Source organism: Schistocerca serialis, chromosome 4 (assembly GCF_023864345.2).
Source record: "Schistocerca serialis cubense isolate TAMUIC-IGC-003099 chromosome 4, iqSchSeri2.2, whole genome shotgun sequence".
Taxonomy (NCBI): Eukaryota; Metazoa; Arthropoda; class Insecta; order Orthoptera; family Acrididae; genus Schistocerca; species Schistocerca serialis.
This window is the reverse complement of record NC_064641.1, coordinates 736,809,501-736,825,424: the sequence shown is the minus strand read 5'-3', so window position 1 is coordinate 736,825,424 and position 15,924 is coordinate 736,809,501. Positions and strand designations below refer to the sequence as shown.

General features: G+C 45.0%; 1 protein-coding gene across 1 annotated transcript in view; it reads right to left on the bottom strand.

The window, feature by feature from the left end:
• The window catches only part of LOC126474735 (uncharacterized), a 575,439-nt gene that overhangs the window by 230,106 nt on the left and 329,409 nt on the right, over positions 1-15,924 (bottom strand). Inside the window, exons 13-14 of the mRNA XM_050102214.1 lie at positions 10,527-10,741; positions 2,853-3,074 (exon numbers count right to left, since the gene is read on the bottom strand). Coding sequence (XP_049958171.1) covers positions 2,853-3,074; positions 10,527-10,741 — 437 coding nt within the window. The remainder of the gene's footprint in view (positions 1-2,852; positions 3,075-10,526; positions 10,742-15,924) is intronic.

Here is a 15,924-nt window from a genome sequence, read left to right as displayed (position 1 = left end):
GGAGCTCACAAAACTTCAGTGGACTGTTCTTCCTCATGCACCCTCCAGCCCCGATCTCGCACCGTCGTATTTCCATATGTTTGGCCCAATGAAGGACGCAATCCGTGGGAGGCACTACGCGGATGATGAAGAAGTTATTGATGCAGTACGACGCTGGCTCCGACATCGACCAGTGGAATGGTACTGTGCAGGCATACAGGCCCTCATTTCAAGGTGGCGTAAGCCCGTAGCATTGAATGGAGATTACGTTGAAAAATAGTGTTGTGTAGCTAAAAGATTGGGGAATAACCTGGTGTATTTCAATGCTGAATAAAACAACCCATGTTTCAGAAAAAAAAGTGTTGCATTACTTATTGAACTGCCCTCGTAATTATTCCAATTCTATTAGCTCATCTCCTCCTTCCTCCTCCCTTTGTCCATCTCCTCCAACCCCTCTTTCTGCTCACATCTTCCACCCCACCACTATCTGACCATATCCTCTTCTTCCTCTCTCCATCCATCTTCTCCTACCCTGTCTATCTGATCTTGCCCCCGTTCCTGTCCATCAGCTCCTTCCCCCTCTGATCTCCTCCTCCCCCATCTAATTCCATCTCCTCCTTCGCTCTCTCTCTCTCCCCGTCTCCTCCTCTTCCCTCTCTGTCCATCTTGTAATCCCCACTCTCTCAGTCCATCTGCCCCTGCCCCATCTGTCCATTTGCTCCTTCCCCCTATATCCATCTCTTCCACCTCTCCCTTTCAGTCCTCCTCCAGACCCTCTATCTCTTTGTTTCTCCCTTTATCTCCTCCTGCCCCCCTCTCTCTGATCTCCTCCGCTCCCTCCTCCTGTCCAACTCCTACACCTCTCTCTCTCTCTCTCTCTCTGTCTATCCCGTCCTCCTTTTCTCTGTTTATTTCCTCCTCACTGTCTCTCTGCCAGTCTCGTCCTCCACCATTCTCTGCCAATCTCCTCCTCTTCCTTCATCTGTCTATCTCCTCCTGCCCCCTCTGTCCACTTCCCCCTGGCCCCTCGCTATCTCCAGCTCCTCTTCACTCATATCTTTGTCGATATCCTCCTTCCCTCGCTCTGTACACCTCTTTCTTCCCTTTCTCTCTCCAATTTATGATCCAGTCCCCAGTAGAAGGTTGCTGGCTCTTACCCCACAGTATCTCTTAACATACAGTAATACGTGTACCTTGTTTGCTTGTAATCCATCCAGGTGCTTGGGAGGAGCTTTTTAGCCACAGCTATGGCGGAGTACACACGTCACTGATGTTTCACATATATTAAATATATTTCACACATATTTGTTCACATATTTCACCGGCATCTGTAATGAATCTTGTTCTCCAGTTTCGATTTGATGTAGATCAGTCTCCACGACGTCATATCTCCTGAACAATGTGTCGTGCCATGATAGAATTTCGTGGCTACATTCCGTGATAAATTTTTATACTGTCTGCGAAATTAGAGTAAGCAGTAAAGACATAATAAATTTAAAGGTCATGCATGGTACTGCAGGTTTTCACGCATCTCAGTATTTGTGACGTCATATCTTCGGAATTATGTGTCTTATACAGATATAACTTTGCCGGTAGATTTCGTGGTATATTTTTATACCGTCTACGAAATGTGTTGCCAATAGAATAAGCAGTAAAGGTGTAATAAACTTAAATGACATGCAGGATGCCGCAGCTTTTCACGCAACGCAGTGTTTATGACGTTATATCTCCGGAAATATGTGTTGTACAATAATATAATTTGGCACGTACGTTCAGTGGTACATGCGAATACTGTCTGCAAAATACGTTGTGAATACAGTTAGTGGTAAAGAAGTAATAATATGTCATGCCTAATGCAACAATTTCACTGTGTGAACGACGAAAATGTACTAAATGATAAACCTTTTCTCGTTTCATCGTTTCGTAGAAGTTGTCGGGGTGAAAAAGTTTCGAAAGGATTTTGAAATTATATTTCCAGTTTGTTGCAAGTCATTAAGTGCTCTCACTGTCAAGAAACTGGATGAATAAAATTTGAGAATTCGTACGTCGTGAGTTACACTGCCTTTTCACCTCTAACCCCGCACCTTGACTGGTAGGTCGTTCCCACCCCCACAGCGATTCCATCTAGACAGTGAGCGATACGTCAAGCAAATTTCATTGAAATCGGTCCAGTGATTTAAGAGCAGACGTTGTCCGTACATACATATACACAATACCCATTTTTATAATATGCATGGATATGCCTTTTTAGACGCTGTAATTTCTCTAATCTTTTTCTAAAGATCCATATGCGAGACATACATGTTTTCCTGTCTATCTTCACCACCTCAAATAATGTTCTCTCCAAAAATATATAAATAAAATAAAAGAATAAAAAATATATCAAGTAATTATTGTTTCGCTATTAAAGAGACATTAAGCAATATGACTGCCTATCTTGTATCCTCGCTCGTTACGAAGACATGGACACCACTAAGCCTTTTTTAAGCAGGATTCTGTATTTTTTTTATTTGGTAGTCCACTTCATCGCCTCAATACTTATCCAAAACTTTATGACTGTGCTCCATTTACGCAAACTCGACGTTATTGAAGACTTAACACAAAACTGAATTTGACTTTCCTATACTAGCAGATGATACAAGTACCAGGGGTAACGTAACTTGCTGGAGCTGATCGTAAATAAATGAAACGCAAGGAAAATGCACACCAAATGTACAGTCAACCATCCCCAGTCTTCATTCCATGTTACTAAGACTGTTCAGGCAGTGCAACACAGCGCCTGAAAATTATTTAATTGGCAGATAAGGTCTTAAGCAGCAGCACACCATCTGCGAGAGCCACAGAGGGCGGCTAGTGCAGAGACACACGGGTACCTGTCCTGTAGACGGCGCTGAAGCCGGCGCCAGAGGGCCGGTCGGCGGTGCGCAGCCGCACCTGGAGGCGCTCGCCGACGGAGAGGAAGACGCCGTCGGTGAGGTGCGTGGGAGACTGGAACGGCTGGAAGGCCGCCTGCCCGCCGCCCAGGTCCACCTCCAGCAGCGCCTCGCCGGCGCCGATGGAGAACTCCGAGAACTCCAACCATACGCGTCTTCCCGCTGCACAAACGTGTTAACAGAGACAACCTACAGAACAAGGATGAACCTCCTAGAGTGCACTGGGAATTAATTTTTGGGGAGCAGTAAATTGGGATGTCGAGAAGGGATAACTGAGCCGTACGTGGCTCGCGTTCCCACCATGATGTACAGGGTGATTCAAAAAGAATACAACTTTAAAAATGTGTATTTAATGAAAGAAACATAATATAACCTACTGTTATAAGTCATTACAAAGAGTATTTAAAAAGGTTTTTTTTTCACTCAAAAACAAATTCAGAGATGTTCAATATGGCCCCCTCCAGACACTCGAGCAATATCGACCCGATACTCCAACTCGTTCCACACTCTCTGTAGCATATCAGGCGTAACAGTTTGGATAGCTGCTGTTATTTCTCGTTTCAAATCATCAATGGTGGCTGGGAGAGGTGGCCGAAACACCATATCCTTAACATACCCCCATAAGAAAAAATCGCAGGGGGTAAGATCAGGGCTTCTTGGAGGCCAGTGATGAAGTGCTCTGTCACGGGCTGCCTGGCGGCCGATCCATCGCCTCGGGTAGTTGACGTTCAGGTAGTTACGGACAGATAAGTGCCAATGTGGTGGCGCTCCATCCTGCTGAAATATGAATTGTTGTGCTTCTTGTTCGAGCTGAGGGAACAGCCAATTCTCTAACATCTCCAGATACTGTAGTCCAGTTACAGTAGCACCTTCGAAGAAAAAGGGACCAAAAACTTTATTGGCTGAAATGGCACAGAAAACGTTCACCTTAGGCGAGTCACGTTCATACTAAGTTGTTTCCCGCGGATTCTCAGTGCCCCATATACAGACAATGTGACGGTTGACTTTCCCGTTACTGTGGAAAGTTGCTTCATCACTAAACACAATTTTTGAAACGAAAGATTCATCTGTTTCCATTTGAGCAAGCATAAAATCACAGAAATCGATTCTTTTAATCTTATCAGCTGCAGACAGTGCTTGAACCAATTTCAGACGATAAAGTTTCATAACTAACCTTTTTCGTAGGATTCTCCATACAGTTGCTTGTGGAATTTGCAGCTCTCTGCTAGCTCTGCGAGTCGATTTTCCTGGGCTGCGAACAAATGCTTGCTGGATGCGTGCTACATTTTCATCACTCGTTCTCGGCCGTCCAGAACTTTTCCCTTTGCACAAACACCCATTCTCTGTAAACTGTTTATACCAACGTTTAATACACCACCTATCAGGAGGTTTAACACCATACTTCGTTCGAAATGCACGCTGAACAACTGTCGTCGATTCACTTCTGCCGTACTCAATAACACAAAAAGCTTTCTGTTGAGCGGTCGCCATCTTAGCATCAACTGACGCTGACGCCTAGTCAACAGCGCCTCAAGCGAACAAATGTACAACTAAATGAAACTTTATAGCTCCCTTAATTCGCCGACAGATAGTGCTTAGCTCTGCCTTTTGTCGTTGCAGAGTTTTAAATTCCTAAAGTTGTGGTATTCTTTTTGAATCACCCTGTATTTTACACCCTGTTTTTAACGTACTTCCACCTCACTACGTTAATTTAAATTACTAATTTCACTGAGATGCTGCTTTGCCTGAGCGTGACCGGCGCTAGTAGCGCCTATCGATATATCCGCTCTCGTAGTATCTTTGCTCCACTACTATTACTTCCCGGTTGTTGTCTGTCGTAAGGCAGTTCGGGTCGCGAGTTCGGGTCTGCCAGTCAGTTGGGAGTTGCAATGCGGCACTAGTGCAGTCGGGCTGGAGTAGCAGTGAAGTCTGTGTCGACGTGGCTCGCATGACCATTGCCGCCACGTATCACTTGAGCCGGGCCACGGTCTTGGTGGATCGTCGGTCGGTCGTCCTACCGGAAGAAGCGTTTTGGCTCGCCGATCGTTCATGACTGGGCTATATGTGTGTGCATCGACTCCCGATTTGTCTTCGTGCGTGCTTATTTACTATTGGGTATCGTTCAGGTCTTCGTGCAAGTGTTTGTCAGGTTGTGTGTGTAGTTGGCGTTATTTCCACTGACAACAATTTTAGATGTTGTCGGCATTCTCGGAGGAGTCGGTCGGTTGCTGCGGACCAGGGAAGTTATCTTCGCGCAGTGCAGTCGGCTGGGTCTGCTGGCGGTCCCTACGCAGTGTCGGAGCGTGTGTTGAGCTGTCCGATCGCTACGAGCTTCGTGGCTCACCGACCCAGGACGTCAAAGTTGAGTTGTGTTTTAAGTACTCAAGCCACGTCCATTTATGTTGTGTGGTTCGTTTCAGTGGTTCGCTGTTGGGGAGGTTTTCCTGTGAGCAACACCGAGTGTTTGTTGCTGAAATTTAGCAGCCATGCGGTGGAATTAACTATATTGGATGACTACAATTCAAGTGTACCAGCGGTATTTTCTGCCTTGTGGCCGTTAGTGTTTCGGTTACCTGCCCCGGCCACTAACGTAATTTCAGGTTCAAATGGTTCAAATGACTCTGAGCACTATGGGACTTAACATCGATGGTCATCAGTCCCCTAGAACTTAGAACTACTTAAACCTAACTAACCTAAGGACATCACACACATCCATGCCCGAGGCAGGATTCGAACCTGCGACCGTAGCGGTCACGCGGTTCCAAACTGACGCGCTTAGAACCGCACGGCCACCCCGGCCGGCCGTAATTTCAGGGCAGCGTCCTTTCCTCACCTGTTGTCGCTGTCCAACGTGGTGTGTAGTTTTGACAGCTTAATACATATTTCATTGTGGATAATGATGTTCGTAACATTTTGTGTTTGAATTCTCATATACCGATTGGTGGCAAGCATGTCGTTTTGTCGGTCGGTCGGTGTCTGTCCCTTTGTTGGGTTTCCGACGTATCAAGTGTAGTTGGGCTCACCACCAGTCTCACTTGAGTGAACAAGGGCAGATCGACACCGTGGAGGCTACTGAGTGCTGTTGCCTTACTGTTTTTCTCACCAGTGTTTAATTGTCCATTTATAATCTATCATAGCCAATGATAAAAGAAAATTCTTGGTTTTACTGTTTTTATGTAAGTAAGTTTGAATTCCGGCAAGCGGATATTTGCTCAAAGGTTACTGCCATTGTGTTGTCTTTTCTTTTAGTCCGATTTCAGCAGCTTAATTCTTAAGACCTATGGTTATATATTTTTTTAAATTTTGGAAAATTAATTGTGAGCCTTCAGCCTTGGAACCTTATTCTTAAAATTACCTTCCCAGCTTAAACATTTCGGCCTTCTGCCTTTGAAAGGTTATGGTAATTTGTTTTAAAATCTTGAAAATTTTATTGTGGGCCTTCAGCCGTTTGTATTGCATCTTGTTTATGTTTGTCTATCCACCCTTGCCTTGAGGCTTTCAACCTACCTGCCACAGACACCTATAATTTTATTTGCAATTTTAACTGCATTTTATCTCGTTGCCTTTTAAGATTTCTGTTTGGAGGCCTTCAGCCATGAGAGATGGGTAGTTTGAAACTCGTAAAAGTTCAGCTATGTGCTGCTTCGGTTGTAAATGTGTTATTAAATTACAATAAAGTACAATTTTAAGGTGAAACTGACCCCAACCTTATTTGGCCCTTTCCACAATCTTAATCACCTGTTCTGCCCAGCGGGTTTAGCGGGCGTATCAAACTGTTAGACGTAACATTTACCAAACGCAAGTACGGTAGCGAGGACCAGAAAGTTGGTGTTTGGGCTTGGTAAGACGTAAAAACAGTGTGCACTTAACGCTGGTAAGGTGTTAGAGATCTCGAAGTTTTCCAGTAGAAAACCCAAATAATTGAGACTGGTGACGTGTGAGAGCCAAGTGCTTTGAGGTACTTACGTGGCTCCAGTGTAGTCGTCAACGTGGGAAAGCGCGAAGCTGTGACAGCTGTCTGCAACAAGGCCCTTACCTAGTACCAATAGGGCGGTACTCGAGTCGAGATAGGGAAGCAGCAAGTGCTGGGGCTGGTGTATAACGACAGTTTGCACAGAAGCTCTTATCTGATGCCACTGTGGCTGTGGAGCCAGCAGGAAGCACTATTTGTTGTGTTACTGAGATGTCGCGACAGTTTCTGCAGAGGCACTTAACTGTAGCCACTGAGAATGGTAGCATAGTTAAAATTTGTCAACGGGAATTTCTGGGGTTGGTGTGCGACAGCAATTTACACACGATCACTTATCTGGCGCAAGTAACTGTTATATTTCCACTAGAATGTGCCATGATTTATCTGCTGAGAAGTGATAGTATTTTGCACTCTTGCATATTAACTGTCGCCATTGGTGGTGGCAGCGCAATAGTGGCGCGAGTGCAAGAACTAATGGAGCTTGTGTGTAACAGTGCGCCACTATGGTGGTAGCGCCAGTAGGAAGTTGTGACAATCTTGAGCAGACACTTAAGCTCACCCTCAAAAGATCAAACTGGTCGCTTTGAAGCGCTGTAGATGGTGAGAAATGCTCCCAGATGGTCAAAAAATGGTTCAAATGGCTCTGAGCACTATGCGACTTAACTGCTGAGGTCATCAGTCGCCTAGAACTTAGAACTAATTAAACCCAACTAACCTAAGGACATCACACACATCCATGCCCGAGGCAGGATTCGAACCTGCGACCGTAGCGGTCACGCGGTTCCAGACTGAAGCGCCTTTAACCGCACGGCCACACCGGCCGGCCCCAGATGGTCATCTGACACTCCACTGCTGACGTAAATTATAGATGTAAAATGACGTGTGTGTGTGTGTGTGTGTGTGTGTGTGTGTGTGTGTGTGTGTGTGTGTGTGTGTGTCAGTAAGCTGTATGAAATCAACGTAGTAGGATGTGGCCACATGAAAACTTACACAATGGCAGATGTGAGCTATAGTATTTAAATTTGGACATGACCATGCGGTGAAAGAAATTGCCCAATTTGTATGGTATACCAATGCTGACTGTCCACCGTATCCAGAAAAAATAATGTACCACCTGCAGGAGTGTAACATGGCGTAAGAACTGCGGTAGTAAAGAGATCGGTACCGTCAGGGACCAGAGATGCCTTGTCAATGACAATCGGTTTCAGACATGACCGAAGTAGCTGCTTCTAGTAATGGCAGGTCCAGCTGAATCAGTTTTAATTTACGAAAGGATCTGCAAAAGAATGTACGTTTGGAGTCGGATACCTCACAAAAGGACATTTTTCACAGTGGCACATAAAGATCTCAGTCTTCAGTGGACCAAAAAACACGAAACTCGACGGTTGATGACTGCTGGGTAGTCTGGTGCTATGAGCAACGATCTTGCCACTATTTAAGTGATGCAAGGCGTCGAGTATATTGATGACCTAATGAAGCGTTCAGTCTGTGATGTGCAGAGGGTGTGACTCAGGCCTTTGATGTTTCTATGATGTTTTGGAGGTGTTTGCTATTCCATGACATGGGCCCATTCATTCAAGTTGCCACAAATAACAACCAGGGTATTTATTTCGACAATACTGATGATTAAGTGTTACGCTTTCTTCTGCATCTTGATGATTAGTATGCTGTGGACACTTTCATCTTCCAAGATGACCTCAGCTGTATTTACAGGGCTACACAGATACGTTCATGGCTTGATGAACAATTAGGCCCTGAATGGTTATCTGAAACTTCATGTCTCAATCACACGAACTTAATCGCATATAGAATGTCTGGGACTACTTGGAACAGCAGGTGAACCATCATCACTACTTGGTAGCTCAGTCGGGTCTAATTGTCAATAGGCATCAGCTGGATAAGGGATACTTGAAGAAACTTGTGGGCTCTCGTCCGTCCTCACTGAGCTGTGAAGATTATTAAGACTGCATTACACCTTATTAGCGTGAATCCCGGGGAGGTCTAACTTTTTGTTCAGTGTGCTTTCCTGGAACCAGTATGGTGATAGTGCAGTGAGGTATGTCAGCTAGAAGAGTCGGTAGTTGATCTGGTGCAGAGTGATAGCCGTGTGGGTGGATGTACTTACCTGAAGCCTGTATGCTGGTGGTGCAACCAGGAAGTGTAGGTAGTTGTCACCTGCGAGGTGTGACACTATATTGCCCACTTACCTGCCTAGCGGTAGCACGGTAGGGGAGCACCACCAGGAACTGCAGATTGTTTGGGCTGTAGGGATGTTAGGCAATATTCTCCATTTACTCGGTGCCAGTTCAGTGACAGTGCAGTCGATGTGTGACAGCAGGAAGTGCAGCTAGCTGGGACCTACAATGTGTGACACTATGTTGCCTACTTACCTGGCAACAGTATGCTGGTAGTGTAGTCGAGGTGCACCAATGGAAAATGCAGGTAGTTGGGGATGATGCGGTGTAACACCGTGTTGTCCACATACCTGGTGTCGGTATAGTGGTAGGGCAGTCAAGATACACTAGCAGGAAGTGTGGGTAGTTGCGGCTGGCATGAGGGAACACTATATTGCCCATTTACTTGTTGCCAGTATGCTGGTAATGCAGTGAATGTGCACCAGCAGTTGGATGATAATGATATTTGGTAGCTGCGTAGTTATCAGCAGACATACAAATTCCCAATCTTTTCACTGTCCAGTCTTGCCACTTTCCCAAATGATGATGGAATGATGAGGACAACACAAACACCCAGTCCCCCGTTGGAGATACCCCTGACCTGACCAGGAATCGAACTGAGGACCCCATGATCCAGATGGGTCGTGTTAACCGGAATCGTGTTAAATGTTGCAAGGATGGTTTGCAGCTGTTCACAGGACTTTAAGCGTCGTTTCGTCACTGTGGATGAAACATGGATACATTACTATACTCCTGAGACCAAACAAAAATCTAAATAATGGGTTTCCAAGGGAGAATCTGCACCAAAAAAAAAAAAAAAAAAAAAAAGGCGAAGACCATTCACTCGGCCGGAAATGTTATGGCAACTGTCTTTTGGGATTCGCAAGGGATAATCCTCATCGACTATCTGGAAAAGGGTAAAACTATTACAGGTGAATATGATTCACCGTTATTGGACCGTTTGAAAACCGAGCTGCAAGAAAAACGCCGGTGATTGGATCGCAAAAATGTCATTTTCCGTCACGACAATGCACCAGCACACACCTCAGCAGTTGTGGTCGCAAAATTAATGGAAATAGGATTCCAACTCGTTTCACATCCCACCTATTCTCCACACTTGGCTCACTCGGACTGTTAGCTATTCCCCAATTTGAAGAAATGGCTGGTGGGACAAAGATTTTATTCAAACGAGGAGGTGATTGCAGCAGCTAATAGCTGTTTTGCTGACTTGGACAATTCCTGTTATTCGGGAGGGATCAACAAATTAGAACAGCGTCGGATGAAGTATAAGTCTAAAAGGAGACTGTTTCGAAAAGTAAATAAGGTTTACCCCAAACGCGTAAGTAGTTTTTGTTTTTGCACGGACTTTTCAAGCGCCCCTCGTACCTGGCACCAGTGTAGTGGTAGCGCAGTCGAGGTGGACCTGCTGGAAGTGCAGGTGACTGGGGCAGTGGGTTGCGCCACACGTACCTGGCGCCAGTATGGTGGTAGCGCAGTCGAGATGCGCCAGCAGGAAGTGCGGGTAGTTGGGGCTGGTGAGGCGGCCCTCGCGCGCCGTCAGCGTCTGCAGGGGGCAGCCCGACACGTCGACCGCCTGCCACGACGCCGAGAACCCTCCTCCGGACACCGAGTAGTCCGAGTGGAAGTGCAGCAGCGCCTCGTTGCTCTCCGACACGAAGTTCAGTCTGCGAGAGACAACAGCTTCATCATACACTGAAAAGGCTTTACCAGATTTACGTAGCTGCCTTCTGTAAACGTCTTTCTGTTTTACAAGCACAAATCGTCTTTCTACACTCCTGGAAATGGAAAAAAGAACACATTGACACCGGTGTGTCAGACCCACCATAGTTGCTCCGGACACTGCGAGAGGGCTGTACAAGCAATGATCACACGCACGGCACAGCAGACACACCAGGAACCGCGGTGTTGGCCGTCGAATGGCGCTAGCTGCGCAGCATTTGTGCACCGCCGCCGTCAGTGTCAGCCAGTTTGCCGTGGCATACGGAGCTCCATCGCAGTCTTTAACACTGGTAGCATGCCGCAACAGCGTGGACGTGAACCGTATGTGCAGTTGACGGACTTTGAGCGAGGGCGTATAGTGGGCATGCGGGAGGCCGGGTGGACGTACCGCCGAATTGCTCAACACGTGGGGCGTGAGGTCTCCACAGTACATCGATGTTGTCGCCAGTGGTCGGCGGAAGGTGCACGTGCCCGTCGACCTGGGACCGGACCGCAGCGACGCACGGATGCACGCCAAGACCGTAGTATCCTACGCAGTGCCGTAGGGGACCGCACCGCCACTTCCCAGCAAATTAGGGACACTGTTGCTCCTGGGCTATCGGCGAGGACCATTCGCAACCGTCTCCATGAAGCTGGGCTACGGTCCCGCACACCGTTAGGCCGTCTTCCGCTCACGCCCCAACATCGTACAGCCCGCCTCCAGTGGTGTCGCGACACGCTTGAATGGAGGGACGAATGGAGACGTGTCGTCTTCAGCGATGAGAGTCGCTTCTGCCTTGGTGCCAATGATGGTCGTATGCGTGTTTGGCGCCGTGCAGGTGAGCGCCACAATCAGGACTGCATACGACCGAGGCACACAGGGCCAACACCCGGCATCATGGTGTGGGGAGCGATCTCCTACACTGGCCGTACACCACTGGTGAGCGTCGAGGGGACACTGAATACTGCACGGTACATCCAAACCGTCATCGAACCCATCGTTCTACCATTCCTAGACCGGCAAGGGAACTTGCTGTTCCAACAGGACAATGCACGTCCGCATGTATCCCGTGCCACCCAACGTGCTCTAGAAGGTGTAAGTCAACTACCCTGGCCAGCAAGATCTCCGGATCTGTCCCCCATTGAGCATGTTTGGGACTGGATGAAGCGTCGTCTCACGCGGTCTGCACGTCCAGCACGAACGCTGGTCCAACTGAGGCGCCAGGTGGAAATGGCATGGCAAGCCGTTCCACAGGACTACATCCAGCATCTCTACGATCGTCTCCATGGGAGAATAGCAGCCTGCATTGCTGCGAAAGGTGGATATACACTGTACTAGTGCCGACATTGTGCATGCTCTGTTGCCTGTGTCTATGTGCCTGTGGTTCTGTCAGTGTGATCATGTGATGTATCTGACCCCAGGAATGTGTCAATAAAGTTTCCCCTTCCTGGGACAATGAATTCACGGTGTTCTTATTTCAATTTCCAGAAGTGTATATTTCCGATCTGGGAAGACTTAACTTCACATTGCTGCTGAATACTGGTAAAAGTCTAGAATAGCAAGTAAAAATTGGAAGTGTATGGATACATATAGTTAACAAAACAAACGTAACACAAATTAATGTGTGTAGTAGGTTAATAAGTGTAAGTAAGAAAGTACGAATTTCTTTGAGGTTTCTTTTTCATATACGACATAACATCCCATTGCGGACTATTTAGATGTACGTAACAAGAAAGCAGTGTTATATTTGTTCATATGGACACATACACGCCCATCTCTAACCCTTATGTTAGTAGCATTTCGACAATTACTGTCAAATATCATATTGAATGTAACTGAGACGAGACAGACTTTGATTTTCAATCGACAGCTCAGGAAAATGTTATCTTGTTGCAGGAAATTAAATATAATCAACTCAGTTTCCATTTGACAATTTTATAGAACTTTAAAAATCCAGCAGCCCTTTCTTGTTGTGGTAAAAGCCGCTTTTCATTTCCTACCATTTTTTTTCGCAACAGCGTAAAATATCAGGCATTCTCCATTTATTTAAATCTAATTTACGTTTCCCTTACTGTTAACGTACGTCTCCAAGAAACAATGCTGCTCCTGTTATACTGCATTACTAAGAATTAAGGGGACCACACCGTGGTTCAGATCGAAAAAAATCGATTTTCGGTTATCATATGTCGATAGATTAAGGTTTTATTTAAGTACTCTGAAAAGGATTTTGCTGAAAATTTTTTTTTTCGAACATTTAAAGAGTATTTTGCTACCACGTGTGTTTATGTGCCACGCCCACTTTTCTGTTACCCACTGTCTTCTCTAAGCCATATGAAGATGCCATTATTACCAAAATAGAATGTGTAGGCCATGTTCAAAAACGTTTGGGTTCAAGGCTGGGAAAACACTGTTGATATGACAGGAAAAAAATTAGAAGATGGAAAATTGTTGACCGGACAGGGTCAGTTAACTAAAACTGAAATAGAATACTTGCAGGTATACTATGGGCAGGAAATAAGGAGAAACAAAGAAAGTCTGGAGGCAATGAAGAGAGATGTTTGGGCCATATTCTTCCATAAGTCCTCTACTGATGATAAGCCATGTCATGGATTGTGTCCATCAGGAGAAAATTCGTGGTGCAAATACATAGGCCTGAGGCAACTGGAGAATCTTATTCTCACCAGCATTCTCTTCCTGCTACCGTTATTGCAGCAATTAAACCTATTTTCAGAGATTTGGCTCATCCTGACCTTCTAAGGAAATGTCTGCATGGGCAGACACAGAACCCAAATCAATGTTTCAACAGCATAATTTGGAACCGCCTTCCTGAATCTGTATTTGTAGGCATGCATACAATGAAACTAGGAGTTCATGATGCTGTTATTACATTCAATTGTGGTAATACTGGAAAGTGTTGGGTACTTAAAAAGATGGGAATTAATCCTGGTGAAAATATGATCACTGGGCTGCAACATTACGATAAAATGAGGATAGCCGATGCAGACAAGTCTGCATCTAATATGGCCAAGAAAGCAAGGATAACATCCAGGAAGGTGAAAAAGAAGCTGGAAGACCTACTAGAGGCCAAAGATGGGCCATCACATGCAGCAGGACAGTTTTAATTAACTGTGAGTGACAAATTTCAAAACTTTTTCTTTCAAGTCAATTTCCCACAAACTAAAATTTTCAGTGCATATACCCCATTATATCATAAAATATCATAGATAAATGAATGAAATTTTCAGAGACACTGCATAACATAAAAAGCCACCTCTGGTACTACATTCATTAATATTCCCCCATTAGAAAGTTCACAAAAAATATTTTCTGCATAAAAAAATTAATATTTTTTGTTAATAAATTTGAAAAAGTATTTCTTAAAAAAACAATGAAATGGATATAGTAGATTTTAGTACAGTTGACTCTATTAGCATCATGTAACATACAGTAAAAATATTAAGGTCCTGCATGAAATAGTTTTTTTCAGAAATGAGTCAAATACTTGCGTAAATTCACGTGGGTTAGATTCACCCGCCGCGTAATTCACTAACACATTTCTCTGATGCTAAAATTTTCTTGATTTCTTCGTGTATTATGGTTCTTTTCTATTTTTTATGAGTTATGCTAACCGTTTATAGACACACTGATGGTAATTCGGTAGCTTCAGAAGTAATGCAATACAGAAGCGACTTGTTAAGAACAGAGAAACTGGTGCAGGGGTAGGCGTGATAGTGTTTTAAAATCCAAGTATAACTGAGGAAATGCTCAAGCTTATGCCATCTGTAATGAAGTCAATATCGGTGGGATGTTAAACTCCATCCCCCCTTCCTACCTTCCAACTTACTAGAACTAAGGAATAAGCAAGATTAGGAAAGATAAGAGAAAAGAAATGAGCAGAGGCAGAGATGTGAAAGACAGAAGGCTAAGAAGGAAAGTGTTAATGGGATTAAAAAGTAATGTAATTGTAGATAATTATGAGCTTACGTTATAACCAAAAATGAAAGGGAAGAATGGAAGGGAGACTAGTATCGAACGTCCTGTCGAATGCGAGGTAATTAAGGATGAAGTACTGGGTGTAATTACAGTGCAATTACCCACAGAGGTCCAGGGTAGGCTGCAATTATCTTATGGCAGTGAAACTTCCAGCGGAACCGGTTTACGCTGGAAAAAAGTTCCAATTTTGGTAACCAGGTGCAAATCTCGCGCTGTGCAGAATCTCGTCGAGATCCCCGGTGCTCATATTGAACAAACTGTGTAAGCGGCAGTTTATAATAATATCAAAATTATGCCTTTCTCACTTGTTTGACCTTTTCTACCCACGTCCCACTCCTAATCCATTACATACGGAAACATGTCTATACTTCTTTCTTGCATTCACACCGCCAGATTTGCACCAGGTGGCCAAAGCAGGAACTAATTTTTTTCCATTATAAATTAATTCCGCTTTAACACATTACCAAGATTCGCTGCCATACGACAATTGCAACCCATACTGGACCTCTGTGAGTAGCTGCCACCCAGTACAAGCTCGTATTTGAGGAGAAATCATTCGTATTCTTTTCAAACGACCATTACGGCATTAGTCTTAAGAAATTAGAGAAAACCAAAAACAATCTAAATTAGGATGGCTGGATGCGTATTTGAACCGCCATCCTCCTGAACATGATTTCACTGTCTTAATCATTGGTTCACCTCGTTCTATCCAGTACAAGAAGTGAAATAATAAATTTAATCTGCAGCAGACAAGACTGCGTGTAATGGGAGGACAACACAAGACGTAAGGAAAAGAAATTGTTGCAGAAATGAAAATACTCTTCAATAAAAAAGTTCTTGGGTGACAAAGCAGTCGGATATCGTCACTGTCTTTGTGGAACAATTTCGCTACATCTACCAATAAGAGCAACATGAAGTTTAGGATTTGGAGCCAGTTTTGTCCCACAGCACTCGCTCCATCTCGGGTGTCGAAATAGAAACACTGATGGAGGACATCACTTGTGACGACGTCAAGGATGCGATAGCAAAGGGTCGCTGGTGTGGATGGTCTCCCTGTGGAATTTTACCGGCCTTTCCAAGATTTCGTGGCTCCAAGGCTGACCACAATGTTCGAAGAACTGCTGACGACAGCCGCCACGGTTCCCCCGCCATCAT